Source organism: Aristolochia californica, unplaced genomic scaffold, assembly GCF_029961685.1.
Source record: "Aristolochia californica isolate CCGP_79_NKW_82.1479 unplaced genomic scaffold, dmAriCali1.0.hap1 SCAF_5, whole genome shotgun sequence".
NCBI classification, from domain to species: domain Eukaryota; kingdom Viridiplantae; phylum Streptophyta; class Magnoliopsida; order Piperales; family Aristolochiaceae; genus Aristolochia; species Aristolochia californica.
Genome location: NW_027182214.1, coordinates 43,515,289 through 43,530,697, shown reverse-complemented (window position 1 = coordinate 43,530,697; position 15,409 = coordinate 43,515,289). Strand labels below are relative to the sequence as shown.

The following is a 15,409-nucleotide window of genomic DNA, read 5'->3' as shown; positions in this document are numbered from 1 at the left end:
AATCCAAATGTACCCTCAAGGACCCATTATAGTTTCCAAACATACAAAAACTCGGAAGACAGATCATTCTTTTTATTTTTTCTGGATGGCTGCGATCAAAGTTAATGATTCCCACAGCGCGTCCATACAGAAATCTCTCTTTCATATGCTGTTTTGCTTCTACTTACGTGCACAAGACGTATCCAGCTCGAAGACGTAAGAACGTTTACCAGTGATCCATCAGAATAAAGCACTGCATTTTCTACAATTGCAACAGTGCACCAGATTGCTGCATAATTGGGGCCTTTGGGGCCTTTGTCTCTGTCACCCTTGTGCTACGTATTACCAGGAAAGAGAAGTATATCGTCTTTTACGTATAGAGGAATAGATTCCCAAACAATGTAAGACTCCTTCGATGTGATGGCTCAAAATGTTTTTGGTAATCGAAGCCTCTGGGGAACGTTATATTCAATCGGCAACGATGACGAGCAAGAGATGGAGACTGAGGGGCAGGCGACAATAGAATCCAGCAAGTCTCCAAACGAATAAGGTCTATAAATAAATGAATACTAGGCAGAATTACATTGAATTTGAAATGGAGATGTGATCTTACACTATATTGAAAGACAGCAACTGCATATTTACATCTCATCGGTTCTTAGGTTTCTTCTTGGGTGCAGACTTTTTTCTAGTCTTTTTAAATCCGTCGTTCTCCTGTCATTTACACGAGACAACTGGGTCAGGAATGAGTAGCTTCAATATAGCACAAATGGTCTTGCTTCAAGGTCAAACTGCATGTATGATGAGAAACAGGTATTTTGGGATTGCACATCTTATCAGGACCTTTAGAATTCAAAACATATCTGCCGATATAATATGCATATTGAGCCGTACAACGGTATCAGTCTGTCTCTATCTAAAAGAATATCAAAAACCAAAAATTCTGAAACTTATTGATAAGAATCGTATGGTTCACCCACCCTGCCTTGGGGTAACAAAAAAAGCCTTTATCTGGTAACCTCAAGCATGCAAAGTATATTGCCCAACAAAAACATTGCAAAAACACAGTAAACCATGCATGTATTAGATTAATCTTTGTAGCATAGATGATATTATCACACGGGCCTTCATGACACATGATTGGAGATTAATTAGTGAAAACTTTTGTAAAGCAAATTAGAGGGATGAAACAACCTTTTTGTAAAGTCTGTAGGCCGCCCGACCAGTTAACTCTTGCCCTTTTTTATTCACATAGACCTGAAGAAGAGTAAAACTGATCATAAGCATGACCAATCGCCGAAAACAGATAAATTATATATAGACAATCTGAAGGAACCGGCTGGAATACTGCAGTATTCAGTAAAATACATAATTAACCGCTGAATCAATGGTAAGTAATGGAAACTCTAGACTCAACTTTATTTGGAAGCTGTAGTTACCTTCTTTCCACCAGAGTCAGTATACCAATGCCCACGGGAACTATCACTTGCATGAACTCGTCTTCTGCCAGCATCTTTGGGAACAGAGTCACAGCTTTTGGGGTTCACCCAACCCACCGAACCTGGTGAGTCTTTTTTTACAGTAGTCTTCCTTGCATTCTGTTTCTTTCTTCCTGAACTTGCTTCCTTACCGTCATTCCCAAATTTGCAAATTTGAACTGAAGTGTCTTTATTGCCAAATTGACTCCTAAAATCAAAATGGACGTATTAGAACATCTTCTGACAGACAATAAATGAGTAATTTCATGAGCCAGAAGGTAAAGGTAAATTACGTGTAATCAATTACTGATGCTTCAGAATATTGGTTTTCTCTGTTGTTCACAACACCAATAGGAGAGAAGTTTGGTAAGCGGTTGCGAATTAACTCCCGGACTCGAGGATCACTATGATTAAAGTAGCGATAAGCAGGAGGAGCAGGATTAGGCAAGTTCCAATGGTAATTTCTGTTATCCAGGACCTCAGTGTTCTGGAAACACCCTTCAGCCCTAAAGTACTCTGAAACAAGTGAATTAGAAGTACCAGCACCAACTTCCATCTTCTTCCCAAGATCCTGTCTTTTACCTTTCATGGAAGTAAAATATTCTTCACAGAACTGATCCAGAGCAGGGGTTACAAAATTTATATTTTTATTTTGAGCCAAGTCTGATCTTGCATTTTCAGCTTCGGATGTTGCTCTCAATGATCGATTCTTGGTAATGGGTTGAGTAAGTTTGCACTCTTTACCTTTTGATGAGACCCCAATATTTCTAACATCACTGGCTTCAGTGTTGCTCATAGAAGGTTCATCTGAATCAGAATCTAGAAACTGTATCTTTCTAAGAGGACTAATAGTTATATTTGGAAAGATGCCCTTGATGCGACTTGAGTCCAAACTTCCAGTATTTGAGGCATTAGAGGCAGGAATACTTTTATGGGGATTTGATTTACTTGTTGAACGAGTTGTCAGGACCCCTTGACCACGTAGATTGTACTTTGAACTGCTACATGCAGAACGAGTTTGTCCACATCCACGTTCACCTGTCACAGAAAAAGAAATCTTGCATAAATATAGAACACAAATGAATCCAAACTTTATTTTAAATGTAAATTCACCACATAACAGATGAGGGACTCTAAAGTCCTTTAAAGACAAATGATGTTTCATTAGTATCATACATGTGGACAATGGAGGCAATGGAGTGTGCTAACAAGGAAAAAGTTTCACAAACTCAACTGAATTTTCTTTTGTTTAACACAATTAGAAAAAAGCTATTAAATATTGCCACCACAAATACATTTTGAACTTCCCATCATGAGGCTCATGATTCAATAATTACAATCATCCAAGATCATGGAAACCTTTGGTTTAAAAGTTCATTTAAGGTTTTACATTCCAAGAAGTTATTTTACAACATAAGATGGTAGATACATGGTTTGTTTTCAAATCTTAGATTTGGTTGATACCAGATTAACACAAAGCAATGCCTGATAAACCCAATTAATTTTAGTGATTAATTCAGGATTTGGGCTTTGGCAGATTCTATTTTCCCAGTGTTTTGGAGAGTTTACTTGCAGTGATGGAACAATAAGCTTATCTATAGGCTTAACAAGGAGTGTGTGATACCTTTTAAAACAGTGTACTTGATGGATAAAAGTCAAAGTTCCGTAAATATAATAGACATTGGTCCCTTACTCCTACATGTCTGATCTGGTTCCCCATAAAAAAACAACCAGCAGAAAAAGGAGAAGAGGCATCACTGCTAAATCCCTTCACGGCAGTTATGATTCTGAGAAACTTTGATACGTTGATTCACAGAAGTAAATTCTTATTGTGATATTTAAACTAATCTTGACCAGTATCTCGTCTTTGGCAAGCATAATCTAAGAAAGTATGACATACTTCTGACTGTTGAGAGCCACAATTAGCAAACCTCATAACAAAAGTTGGTCAACAAATCAAGCTAGAATACACAGAAAACAAACTCAAAATTTTGGCATGAAAAGAACACTACATGTCCAATACTTGGAACAGAACTTGAGACAGAAAGTAAAGCTTCACATTCTGTATTCTGCAGCTACAAAAAATAAGTTTTCATACAAAACTAAATATAGATAAACAAACCCAAATAGTCTGTGCTATACCTAAATCACAAGTATAATAGGTAAACTAAGTCAGAAAGGTGATTGCAGCATTATCATATCATGACTGAGAGCAATGCTGATCTTTTGGGAAAAGAAAATATATCAGGTAACTCAGCTAATCATTAGGCTAGAAGACTGTGGCCAAAAAGGTATGAACCATCAAATCACAAATAAAAAGGTTGCTAGGCAAAATGCCATGAATGCATGTGCAAATGCAAATGACTCCTATAGCAAGGTTGAAGGCAGGGAGGTCCACAATAATGTATCCTCTAATAACTTGTAGCAGATTCCCTTCTTATAAATAAAGTGCAGGAGTAGAAAGCACGACTACTATAATTTGTATTTTCATATTGTATAGATATTGATGAAAATTTTCGTTTCTGGCTACATGCATTTTCCATGGGCTCACCGTGGAGAAAATTCTAGGTGGCCCCAACGCTGTGTTTTCACTCCTTGTAACATGTAATATGTACCAGGATATAATTGATAAAACTTCACTAAACTCGAACACGAGTCACTTTGCCATTATTATTTCCAATACTTAACATCTCACTCTAACAGGGTACCCCATGATTCCATGTAAACATGCATTAAAGCACATTGATTTTTTTTTTCTTTTGGAATCTGAAACTTGCAATAACAAAAGAAAAACTGGAAGGGACCATAGTGGTTCCCTTACCCTACTTACCTCCTGAAAAGAATGGCTAACACGCAGATGAATAAACATTATTCTTTCCCTTCATCTCCTCTCCACATACCCAAAAGATCAATCCAACTTGCCCTAAAAAGGGTCTCCTAGGCAACACACTCTAATGCTTTCAAATATAACCATAAAGATCAAGTAATATATCAAATGGAAAGTTATAAACCTCTTACCTCTGATTTGCTCCTCTTCCGAAGAGAAATCCTCAATTTCATCGTCAAGGTTGGATCGCTGCACAGATTCCCGCGACACAGCCGCAGGCAGCTGAGTCGCCGGTCCTCGCTTTAGACGCTTCAAGGATGGAGGTGGATTTGCATCTTCTTGATCTGGATTTAGGGTATCAATATTAACGCCATCTTCGTCATCTGAAGAATTAGGAGCCCATTCAGGAATAGCTTCGTCTGCGCAAGTGGCATTTGGGTGGTAATCAAAATCGAGATCGAGGCCGAGCGAAAAGGAAGGACCACCGAAATCTGCCATGGCAGAAAGAAGAAGTGGCAATGAGAAATGTGATCGATGCAGCTGCCAACGGGGCGAGTCTCCGAGATTGCAGGTAGAGGATAGCTAGTGTTAAGGAGCACGAGTAACAAACGCAGCTCCAATATCTGGAGGGAAATAAATTGAAAACTCAAGGCGAATGGCTGAGTGACTGGATGAGCGCTAAAATAACAGACGATTTCACGTCGTTTGCGCGCCAAATAATGGACGAAATTCGCATTTCCCAGACCTACGTGAAGCGAGCATCTTCGACACGATCGGGATTTTTACTAAATTGAATAATAGAATTCAGTGCACACCTAAGGCGGGTGCGAAATCGAGACACTCGACGAGGCAGGCCCATGCTGCGGCTAGTATGTATCAAGCTTATGGCCCATAATTGCTGGGCGGGAATAATCCAGTATTTGAATACAAATATTTTGAATTTCTTAGTTAAAAATATGGGCTTGGACACAATTTTACAGTAATTTCTATCTATTTTCCCACCAGTTTTTGCGTCTTGCGCAAAGCTCATGATAAGAATGCTCCAGCTCTGGGCAAGATGCAAATCCCTTGTGACAATCAAGAAGCTTGTCAACTAGGGCTATTGTCAATTTGTTCACAAAGCTACTAAAGACTGACACTTGATGTTTCAGCAGTACAAATCCACTGATCACAGGTCAGAGTACCTGCATATCTGCTTACGCTATGCTCAGCCTCTAAAGCATAATCGGAGATTATGGAACATCAATAAGCTGAGTTCGAATCTTCGGGCGATGTTGCCTTGGAGCAATCATACTTTTTTACAGATCATCGAGTTGCAATTTACAAAAGATGAAATCAGGGATCGCAGCAAAGAAGTTCCTACTGCAGACAGCTAAGTTGCTACAAACATATACTTTTCCTCATTTTTTGTATTTTTCTATACAACGCTATTATTAGGTTAACTCACAAGAATGGCAGCTCTGGACAAGATGTAGTTTCGGTGGACTCACAATTTATAATGGATGGTAACTGAATCTGGTCCGGGTAAGAGAGACAGATCTGTATGGGGAAGTTGTCCGCCAAAATTACAGACCCAACGAGTGACAAAGAAGCCTATCAAAACTTTAGAAGAGCCGCCAGAGTCATCATGGAAGCACAGAACAGATATAATCCCCTGAATTTCAGATCTGAGTCTGCAACAGAAAAGAACGAGGAGATAGGGTGAGATAAACTACAAGTTAACCAGTTCTCTCTCCTAATACAATATAGACGAAGACAGTTCCTGCTCTTTTGTTAGTTAATGGTGCTTTATTTCTGTTTCTAATCAAGTTACCTAGTATAAGATAAAATGATGATGGAAGTCAACTATTTGTGTGTAGACAGAATGCGGTTAGAAGACATACTGTTTGACGCTGAGGTAGCGGCTGGAAGCGCTGGCAACCTGATGGCTGCATTGAGTAATTCACAGCAATGTCATTGACAAGTAACAGAAAAAATTTAGAAACCAAAACTAGACAAGAAACATGGAAGAAACAAACAGTCATGCATGTCAGAAGCCACCATCAATTGTCACATAAGAGCTTAACAAGTAATCAGTCAGCTTAGAAGGGATATGGACATAGAGTGCTAATATACATATATTATGATTATACATTTATATTTGGTGTTGTTTTTCTTCAGCTAATTCAACAGGGAAGTGTCACCTAAAAAAATGTAGTGTCTTTTACAGTGGAGGATCAAGACAAGTCATTTCATGTCAGAAGATTAAGATAAAAAGTGAGCTTTGATAGCAAAATAGTGGCTATAAAATGTGAGTAAGCAGTAGCTGAAGACCAAAAAGTGTCCAGCTTTGAGGATTAGTCAACTCATACCAATCACTGCTGGGTACAAAAAGTCCCCACCCTTCTGTGGTTCTATAACTTGATCTCACATTAGCCTCACAAAAATCCTATGCTATTAGTGAGGAAGATGCTTCCTAACTTCAGCTAACCTCTTAGTAAGGAATTAGCTTTCAACAATTCACCACATGATCATAGTTTACACCATTATCCAAACCAAGTTGCATAATAGCAAACTTCCTGGCCATACATATCAATCTTATCATGGTAAAGGCCAGCAAATCAGTACTAATCATTTAGCAAATGAACATAGATGGACGAAATGCATAACCTTCACATCCTGTATATATTTGAGTGGATCAAATGTACATACTCTTATTGCAGGAAGAAATTGATGGTTGTGAAGAAGTGGATGGCCAAGGAGCGGCAATGTTATCATTAAGATCACAGGTGAAACCAATCCCTGTAGACTGCAATGACGCATCCGACGGTAAACTTGGAAGGAGGCATCCAGATTCTGGATAGTTGCAAAGTTAAAGAGTACAACCAAATATAACAGAGAAAAATCAAATAATTTTGTAATTTGTATGTGAAAAAAATGCACTAAACAAGGCAGTGATATCTACCTTGTAATCCAACTGTCACGCCAACCAGAGATTCAACCATACCCCAGAAAGACAAAAGGTAATAAATCAGTTTATCGGTTTGATTATATAAAGATAATGAACATATTAAAGATGAAACAAATTTAGACGAAGGAAATCAAAAGACATATATTAATGAGAAGCCAACCTTGTAAAGAGAAGTCCTTGAGGGATACATGACAGAGACCAAAAACATTTTTTGTGATATTGACTTTCTGCAGTTTTGCACCCAGCAAGGCAGCACAGTCCAAAGCTTGCAAGTTCGTTATAAAACTTTGCTTTTGCAAGTGGGATATGTAACTATCCATGGCATTGCAGCAGGCTGTTTGGTTCTCAATCTCATTCTGACAGTATTTGGCTACATTTCTGGTAGCAGGAAACACCAGAGGACATGCTGTGACCAAAAAAAGGATCAATTCCAGCAGAATATATCGAGGTCAGAACATAATTATTTGCTCAAACATTAGATTAATGCAAGTTTAATTTAAATAAATCTTTCGCTAAAACGTCAATCAGTTAATATAGTTCTTCCATTAAGAGAAGCTAGCAATGACCCCAGTCCCTTACATAGTGTCATCTTACATCTCAGTGTTGCAGCAGAATGCCTCAGATCACCTGAGTTTTTCAATAAAAGTAAAATTTAAAATAGTAAAGTAGCTAATAAACACCTTCAGAATCTTGCTCTTCCTTCTGGCTACAAGTAATTCATTTCTCAAAGAGTAAATTCAATTATTCTTCAACTAACGGAACCTTAGAGCTCCAAATTACCATGATTTGCTCTCACATCATTATGCTGAAAATAACATGAGATAGTTAAAATACAATTTTTCCTCCACTGTGACATAGTATGCCAGATCCACCATCAGGACTGCCTTTTTGAAGTATTAGATTACAAATTTTATCATCATTTTCAGCCTTCCTCTACTTCTTGCAGTTCATCAAAATATATTCATAAAGCCTTTCTTAAATGTTCTCTGTCAGGTTTGCACATGCACTGATCATACCATCTCAAACAGTTCTCTTATTTTATCACTTACAGGGGTCACCCTGAAGCTATCTCAAATACTTGTCAAAATTCTCATTTTGAGCTTCCCTAAAGCATGACAGGTCTCTAACTACTATATTATCACCCACTAGCTTGTTCTGTTTGCACCTTTTTTCATTTTTTTAATATTATAATACGAAATAGGTGGTCTAACAAAGTCTAAATTACTGGACAATAAATTTAAAAAATCTTTCTTATTCAGCTTCAAAGTAACTTTAAGAAAAAACTTCATCTTTACTCGAATCAAAGGTGTCTAGATAAAGTAATTACAGCTATTACACAATAGAGCGGTCAGGCTCCTCTAATTGCACAAGTGATGCACCCACATACACAAATATCAACAACAACTCAAAGGGTATGAACTCATTGAGGAAATAGAAAGAGAATGAAGTAGCAAATTACCTTTATTCAAGTTGCAATTAGAAATTCGGCGAATAACTTGCTTTGCCATGAGTGGTTCTAATCTACTGGCCAGCCATCTGAGTACAATTTGTTTACAGCCATCAACTTTAGTCAAATGATCAACAGAAGCACCAGGCCCACCCATACCTGTGACACCCTCGTCCTTAAGAGCAAGTTTTGTTGCAGCTGCCGCTATCTCGTTCTGGCAAATTTGACTGCAACATTCAGTCACCCCATCAACTCTCTCACAGGCAGCCAGAAGCCTTGTCAAATCAACCATGCTCTCAAACTCATTTACATCTTTGACAGGACAAGAGGCTTCAGTGAGGTTTGATGGACGAATGGAGCATATCTGACTGAGACTCCCATTTGCACCCTGGGCTGCTAAGATCTCCTGGATATCTGGCAAGCAGTGGTTCGCTTGAATCTTATCCAGGGCAAGTTGCCCTGTTTCCTTACTGGTTTGACCAATGAGAACTGCCACAGTGGCATGCAACTGAGGGCAACAGATAACATTGGCCATTAAGGGAGCGAAGAAACCCCAACAATCAACAGCTGCTATGCTTATCATATTCTCAGCAGCAGAAAAATTCAATGTACAAAGTCCTACAAAAAGGAGAAAACAACTTCACTGATTAGGACTAGAAAAGGACACATTGCGCAGAGGGTATGAACTCCTTTATTTCCTCATACATTCATTTGTTCTAATAATCATAAAATGAAGGGTACTCCGATGATGTGCAATGCTCCAAAATGTTGATAAAAAAGGGCACAGAAGCTGGAAAAATGTTTATTTAGTCACACTTTGGAGTAGGGTCCTTTGATTTGAGAATGCTCATGGCCCATCATCTCAAGCATGTTCAATCAAAGAGTCTCCTTTCAGGGAGTGGACTCTCTGAAGAGGACTTTAACTAACAAGTGAACATTCTACTGCCTTTTTTACTTTGTAGCCTCTAAAACACCAAAGCCTCTGACTCAAACAATTAAAATAACAGATATTACCTGACAATCTTGGCACAGAACCATTTGTAAAAGGTGTCAGAGGTGAAGGCCCCAAGAGAGGAATAAAGGGTTCAGGTGAGCTGTGTGGAGGAGTAGCAGGTAGAAGAGCATTTCCCTTCTCCTTCTTGACAACAGAACCTAGTTGCAGCCTATAGATCTTTAATTCAGAAACAGAATCCAATTCTTTGCAGTTGTGCTTTTGAACACCTGGTTAGAAGGTATATAACATGGTCAAAAACTCGCTGGAAACATAACAAACAGCAGAAGTTGTATATTCCATCAAACAATAATGTAAGATACACTAAGCAATTAAAATTACAGGTGAAGAAGGAGCACTAAACCACCTTAGCACAGAAAGCACAAGTTGACTTCAACAAACAGAAATAGCAACATTAGACAATATGTTTACACATATTGGCAAAAGATGCAGATCTTCACATGTCCCCCGGTGTTGAAGTTATCAGCCAGAAGGTTTCTCTTCTAGCCATTTTAAATCAGCTTTGATTATTCACATTGCCCAGAACAGGGATTTAGCAGCCTCAGCAGCACAGAAGTTTTAAGTGTTTTTGTGGCAAAACCTGCTGGAGGTTTCAGACAGGCCATTCACCAAATAAATTTCAACATTTGATAATGCGATAGCTAAGATAATCATCCACAAACAATAACCAAAACAAAATATAATCCCACTGGTAAAGGGGAGACTTTCATCTACAGCTATTAGCACATGACTTGGCTTCAAGAGTTCGTTTCCTCTTCTGCCACTGAAACAGAGTATTAGTTGAACAAGTTCTACTCTAGGCAAAATTACAGCTCGAACAATGAGCGGATTAATAACATGACACAAATTTCTTAACCAGTTGCTACAGGGAAACCACAATGAAATGCACAGTGGAATTAAAGGGTGATGTCGACCATTAGATCGTGGCCATTAAATTCCAACCCTATCAGACAACCCGCTGCAGTTGGTAAGCAGAAAATGAAAGACAAGTTTAAATTTTCATGCAAACCAAGCGAGGAATGAGACCAAAAAAAAAAGGAAGAGCCCCTCAGCGAGGAGAAAAAATACCACTTACAGAAAAATAAGAGCAAGGCGTAGAAGAGAAAGTTGAGATTCCGAGAGAGAAAGACCCCCTCATTCATTTCTCCTTACAATCAGTCCCAAAAGAAAGGCGAAAGAAGAAAACCCAGCTAGTATCGTGGTTTCTTCTATCTACCCATCTGAGACATCAGCAGTGATGAGAGAAACGAGTCTGAAAGAGAGAAAGGGAGAGACGAGCGGGAGTGAATATGAGAGGAAGAGAGGTGGGCTAGAAAAGCAGTTGCTTCATGCTAGCTGGCAGCTGGCTCCACGGTCTGGGACCCACCCTCACTACTGCTCAAGTTAAGGTGCTCATTTCAGACCCACTATTAAAATCTCTGTAACTGTCCAATGCCTGTCTCGGCCCCTCCTCCATTCATCATCATCCATCATCATCACTCACAGCTTCTTCCCTACCGCAGCTTCTCTCTCCTCCCATCGCTTCGTTCACCAGTCTTGATCCGTCCATGGCGCCGCGTGCTCGTGCGCGAGAACGAACGTGCGGTTGCATGCCCCGCAAGTCTTATCCAATGCTAGTAAAAAACCCAGCACACGATTAAGTGATCACAGCCTGTGAAGCAAATGGATTATTCAGAGATTACCAGAATGAGCTTAATCAAAACAAGAAATCCCAGGTGAGGATGCTCTCAATCTTCTATCTTCAACACGTCAATTGTAAATTTACTATAAAATGTAAAGCTTTCTATCTTCAATAAGTCAAATGCAAGTTTACTATCGGATGCCCACGATTCTTCAACACTCCTCTGAGGTTTTTTAAACCATATTTCAGCATCGGGAGGAAGACCCTGATTCCATTTGCTGCATTCCCTCACTCGTTCAGCGAGAGAACATGGCTTCTCCATTAAAGGATAACTTGCACTATAATAAAAAATTATAACAAAAATTTAATAATGAATTTTAAATTTTACTGCTCTATTTAGAATTTCTTAGAGTCTAATTAGTCAACTAATTTTATTAAAAATCAAAGTCTTCTTCTATGATTTTATTTCCATTAATGAACTTAATCACGATAGAAGAAATATAAAACTATTCCAATACAGGTTTTTAAAAAATTAATTTACAATTTTTTTCTCTATTTTAATTATTTCGAACAATTTACATACTTGATAGTTCTATTTTAATTATTTCAAACGATTTGTATGAGTAATAATAGTCAAATTCTCATTTACTTTTATTTTCCGTGGAGTTCCAACAGACCCTTTGCCTACTCGCGTCTTGTAAGGATATCTAGCAAGAGGTGTTCTAGGTGTGTGTAGGGGGTGCGGTGATAATTGATTCCTTGTCAAGTCTAGGTCTTATTTAGGGTATGTCCGGAACTCCATGGAAAAAAAATAAAATTTGATTATTATTATTCTAAAAAATAGTTAGTAAAAATGAGAATTTAATCATTATTTTATTTTCATTAACTATTTTTAGAAATAATAATGACCAAATTTTTATTTTATTTATTTATTTATTTTTCTAGGGTAAAAGGTCTTAATCACCCTCCATCTCAACTGGATTAGCAAATCCCAACTCTTTATTGAAAAAACCCTAGAGAGCTCTCTCCACAGCCACTTCTTTTCTTCTAGATAAGGCAATTCCACAACCTCTGCAGCAGTTGCGTAAATGCAGGTTCGAAATCTTGGTGGGAATCAGGCGAGACCATTAAAAACAGATCAGAGCAAAGGCGCATTTACTCTGCTGCGAGGGCCACCCATTTAAGCTCTCTGCAGAGGATCCCTCCATTTACTGCTTAATCTCCTTCTCTCGGACCTACTTCACTCGCATTGTCGCTCTGCAAACATAAAAATATGTCTACTTGGAAATGAAAGAGCCTCATCTGCTCCATGAGTTGATGTGTTTGGTGGGCAGCACAGCTCATTTGATAACTACTACTCGTTAGCTCGAATCTCCTGTTTGGTCTAACGAAATCTTTGGATCAAATTTAGGGTTCTTTATAATCGAATCGTACTAACAAAAAAGCTATTTATGTTTCAAATATTTATCCTCGAGTGATCTAAATTCATATTGAATTTAACAAAAAAACATTATCAGAATTTGATAAGCCACGAACTGAGAATGATGGCTAAGTTCAGTTATCATCTCCCCGTGTTTCAATCGAAGTTATCCAGTGCTCGTATAAACTTGAATCTTTATCGTCCTTTTCAGATCGATGGTCGATCAAAATAGCTTCATTATCCCGACAAGAAGCTTCTCTTCCCCTCTTCTTTACACTAGCAATTCCTTTTCGTAAAGAAATCGACGATCGCGGCAACATTTCTGTTTTTCTAATCCAATCATTACAAACAGTGAAAACCCGCAATCGCACACGAAATCCACTTTCACATTGCCATGTTCGATCATGTTTCGACTCGATTAAGCTCGCCGTTTCGTTCCAAAAATCATGGTCTTGTCTTTCAGCGAGGACCCACTGGAAAGAAAGCTAGGAGCCCGCGTAATTAGCTTCCGGAACGATTATAAGCAGATGCTTCCGGAATCCAGATTGCTTTCAGTTGATTGATTCGTTTTTTCTTTTGTGGATCACTTCACGATTACGTTCACATCTGAAATCCGTGGAATCGGATTTCAATATTTTGAAGCAGTGAATTAATGGTTGCTTCGTTTCTTCCCAACTGTCACCATGAATGAGCGGAGAGTTCTTCAATGGCCTTTAATTGAACGACAGCGGGATCTGGGTGCAGGTAGGAGACGAGATAAAAACTAGGCTAATACATTTATACCTTAAAAAATATGGTTTAATCCTTGTTGCGTTATCGGAATTATTTAAACAAAAAAAATATAAGCATAAGTCTATAATAAATTTAGGTATATTCATTTTTCAAGTTAATTATCAAATTTAAATAAAATCATTTAAATTTTGATTTAATCTTATTCCATATTTATCTTTTATCAAATATTTATTTAATGAACTTAAAATTTGGACGAAGTTGTTTCGTCCACTCTTGTTAGAGTTTGTGGTCTGAGTTAAGTACTTAACTTTTCACATTTTAAACGGTTAATTTTTTCGGATTATATTGGCTAGGTATCTGACTCAAAACTCTGAAGTTAAGTGAGTTTGAGCAAAAATAATTCTACCTGATAAGTATTCGCTTAAGACTTTGACTTGGTATCAGAGCTAAACACGCCCTGGCCCGCATTCATATCCCGTAACAAGCGGCCACTGGTCTTTTTGGGAATGATCTGGGTTTCATTTCCGGTCACCAAATCAGTAGTAACTTGTTTGATCCAGTCTCTGCTGACGGAATAGCTTCATTCTGTTATCCCGTGAAACCAGTAGCAGAAGGTCTCCCTCGCTGCTACGGCCGACAAAATAGCAGCACCGTAACACAGACCCTGAAAATACGAAACGAGGATAGGGATCAAAATGATGAAGTCATGAACACTCTAAGCGAGCAATTAAAATTTAAAAGACCGCTACAGAGGAGTCATGGTCATGGATTTCAGAATCCCCAACATTTTACTAATCAAGGGTGGCTTCTTGGTCTCAGTTTCCGGTTGTGTATCATCTCGGCCCTGCAATTAATAAAAATTTCTTAAGTCGCTTTCCGAATTGGTTGAATGGCTTGATGGAGTAAATAATTTCCGCCACCAAACTGAAACGAGCTCATGCTACAGAAGATTTTCTTTTTATTTTCTCCTTTTAATTTTCTATTTTATTAACGATTTCCTGTTGCGATGAAGTTTGTCAAAAATCATGATTAATTAACCCAGATTGATGAAAGAAGGATCTCTTCTCGTGCCGCAATTACCATGTCATGGGTTTGAGATCTGAAAGCTATGAGAAAGTGAAACCCTGAAAACAGTACACAGAAAACAGAGAGAGAGAGAGAGAGAGAGATGCGAGTATGAACAAATTTGTACTGGTATCTATTCATTGTCTATTTACATTGGAAAGCAACAGAAAATAGATATCCTTCTAACCTAGTTTTCTCTCTCTACAAACCTAAGCTATCATCATACACGACCAGCAAAAAGGTCCCGAAAGGGGAAACAGGGAGAGAAGGATCCCACCTGTGACACAAAAAAAAAAAAAAAAAATCATTTTCATGATCGTCGACGCCGTCGATCAATTAATCTCCGGGATGCTTTGCAAGGCAGGCTTCCACGGGCGATGCCTTAACTGAAACTCCCCATTGACGGTTATCAACTGCGTCAGGATCTGCTCGATGGACATCCCCTGCACATCGGCTCTTCCTAACAAATCCTCCAACTGCTTCTTACTGATCTTTATCTTCACCTCCGTGGAGGGAACTCTCTGCTTCTCATTCAGAAAGCTCTCTTCCTCCTCCACCTTCCTAAAATCCATCTGGCTCGGCTCCTGCTCGCCAAACAGACCCCAGTCTTCGTCTCCCCATCTCATGGAAGAGGCCGGGGAAGAGCGGTGGTGCCTGAGACAGTTGCCCATTTCTCTCTACTCCTGATTCTCTGCCCTCCGAAACCTGAACCGGTATGAGTTTTTTCCGCGTTCTCTCTCTGTCTCTGCGTTGTTGTTGTGAAGCTGAAGAAGGAGATCCGGAAGACTCGTGGGGCGTGATTTATATATATAAGCAGAGGGGAGAGACAGGGTGGGCACTGGTGAGGTAGGATGGTGTGGCGGAGAGATAAAGTTTGA

The 15,409-nt window shown here is 38.8% G+C and overlaps 3 protein-coding genes across 3 annotated transcripts; all 3 read right to left on the bottom strand.

The window, feature by feature from the left end:
* Window positions 1-475: 475 nt before the first annotated feature.
* Window positions 476-4,872, bottom strand: LOC137966591 (uncharacterized). Its single transcript, XM_068813265.1, has 5 exons — window positions 4,476-4,872; window positions 1,751-2,495; window positions 1,419-1,665; window positions 1,174-1,236; window positions 476-693 (listed from the first exon to the last, which is right to left on the bottom strand). The coding sequence occupies exons 1-5, from the start codon at window positions 4,780-4,782 to the stop codon at window positions 628-630; spliced, it is 1,428 nt and encodes a 475-aa protein (XP_068669366.1). The 5' UTR covers window positions 4,783-4,872; the 3' UTR covers window positions 476-627.
* Window positions 4,873-5,535: 663 nt separating this feature from the next.
* Window positions 5,536-10,955, bottom strand: LOC137966007 (uncharacterized GPI-anchored protein At1g61900-like). Its single transcript, XM_068812441.1, has 8 exons — window positions 10,769-10,955; window positions 9,696-9,902; window positions 8,694-9,299; window positions 7,395-7,640; window positions 7,229-7,240; window positions 6,976-7,119; window positions 6,168-6,212; window positions 5,536-5,957 (listed from the first exon to the last, which is right to left on the bottom strand). The coding sequence occupies exons 1-8, from the start codon at window positions 10,833-10,835 to the stop codon at window positions 5,881-5,883; spliced, it is 1,404 nt and encodes a 467-aa protein (XP_068668542.1). The 5' UTR covers window positions 10,836-10,955; the 3' UTR covers window positions 5,536-5,880.
* Window positions 10,956-14,863: 3,908 nt separating this feature from the next.
* On the bottom strand, window positions 14,864-15,202 carry LOC137965398 (uncharacterized). The gene has a single exon (XM_068811692.1). The coding sequence runs from the start codon at window positions 15,200-15,202 to the stop codon at window positions 14,864-14,866; it is 339 nt and encodes a 112-aa protein (XP_068667793.1).
* Between the last annotated feature and the right edge of the window lie 207 nt (window positions 15,203-15,409).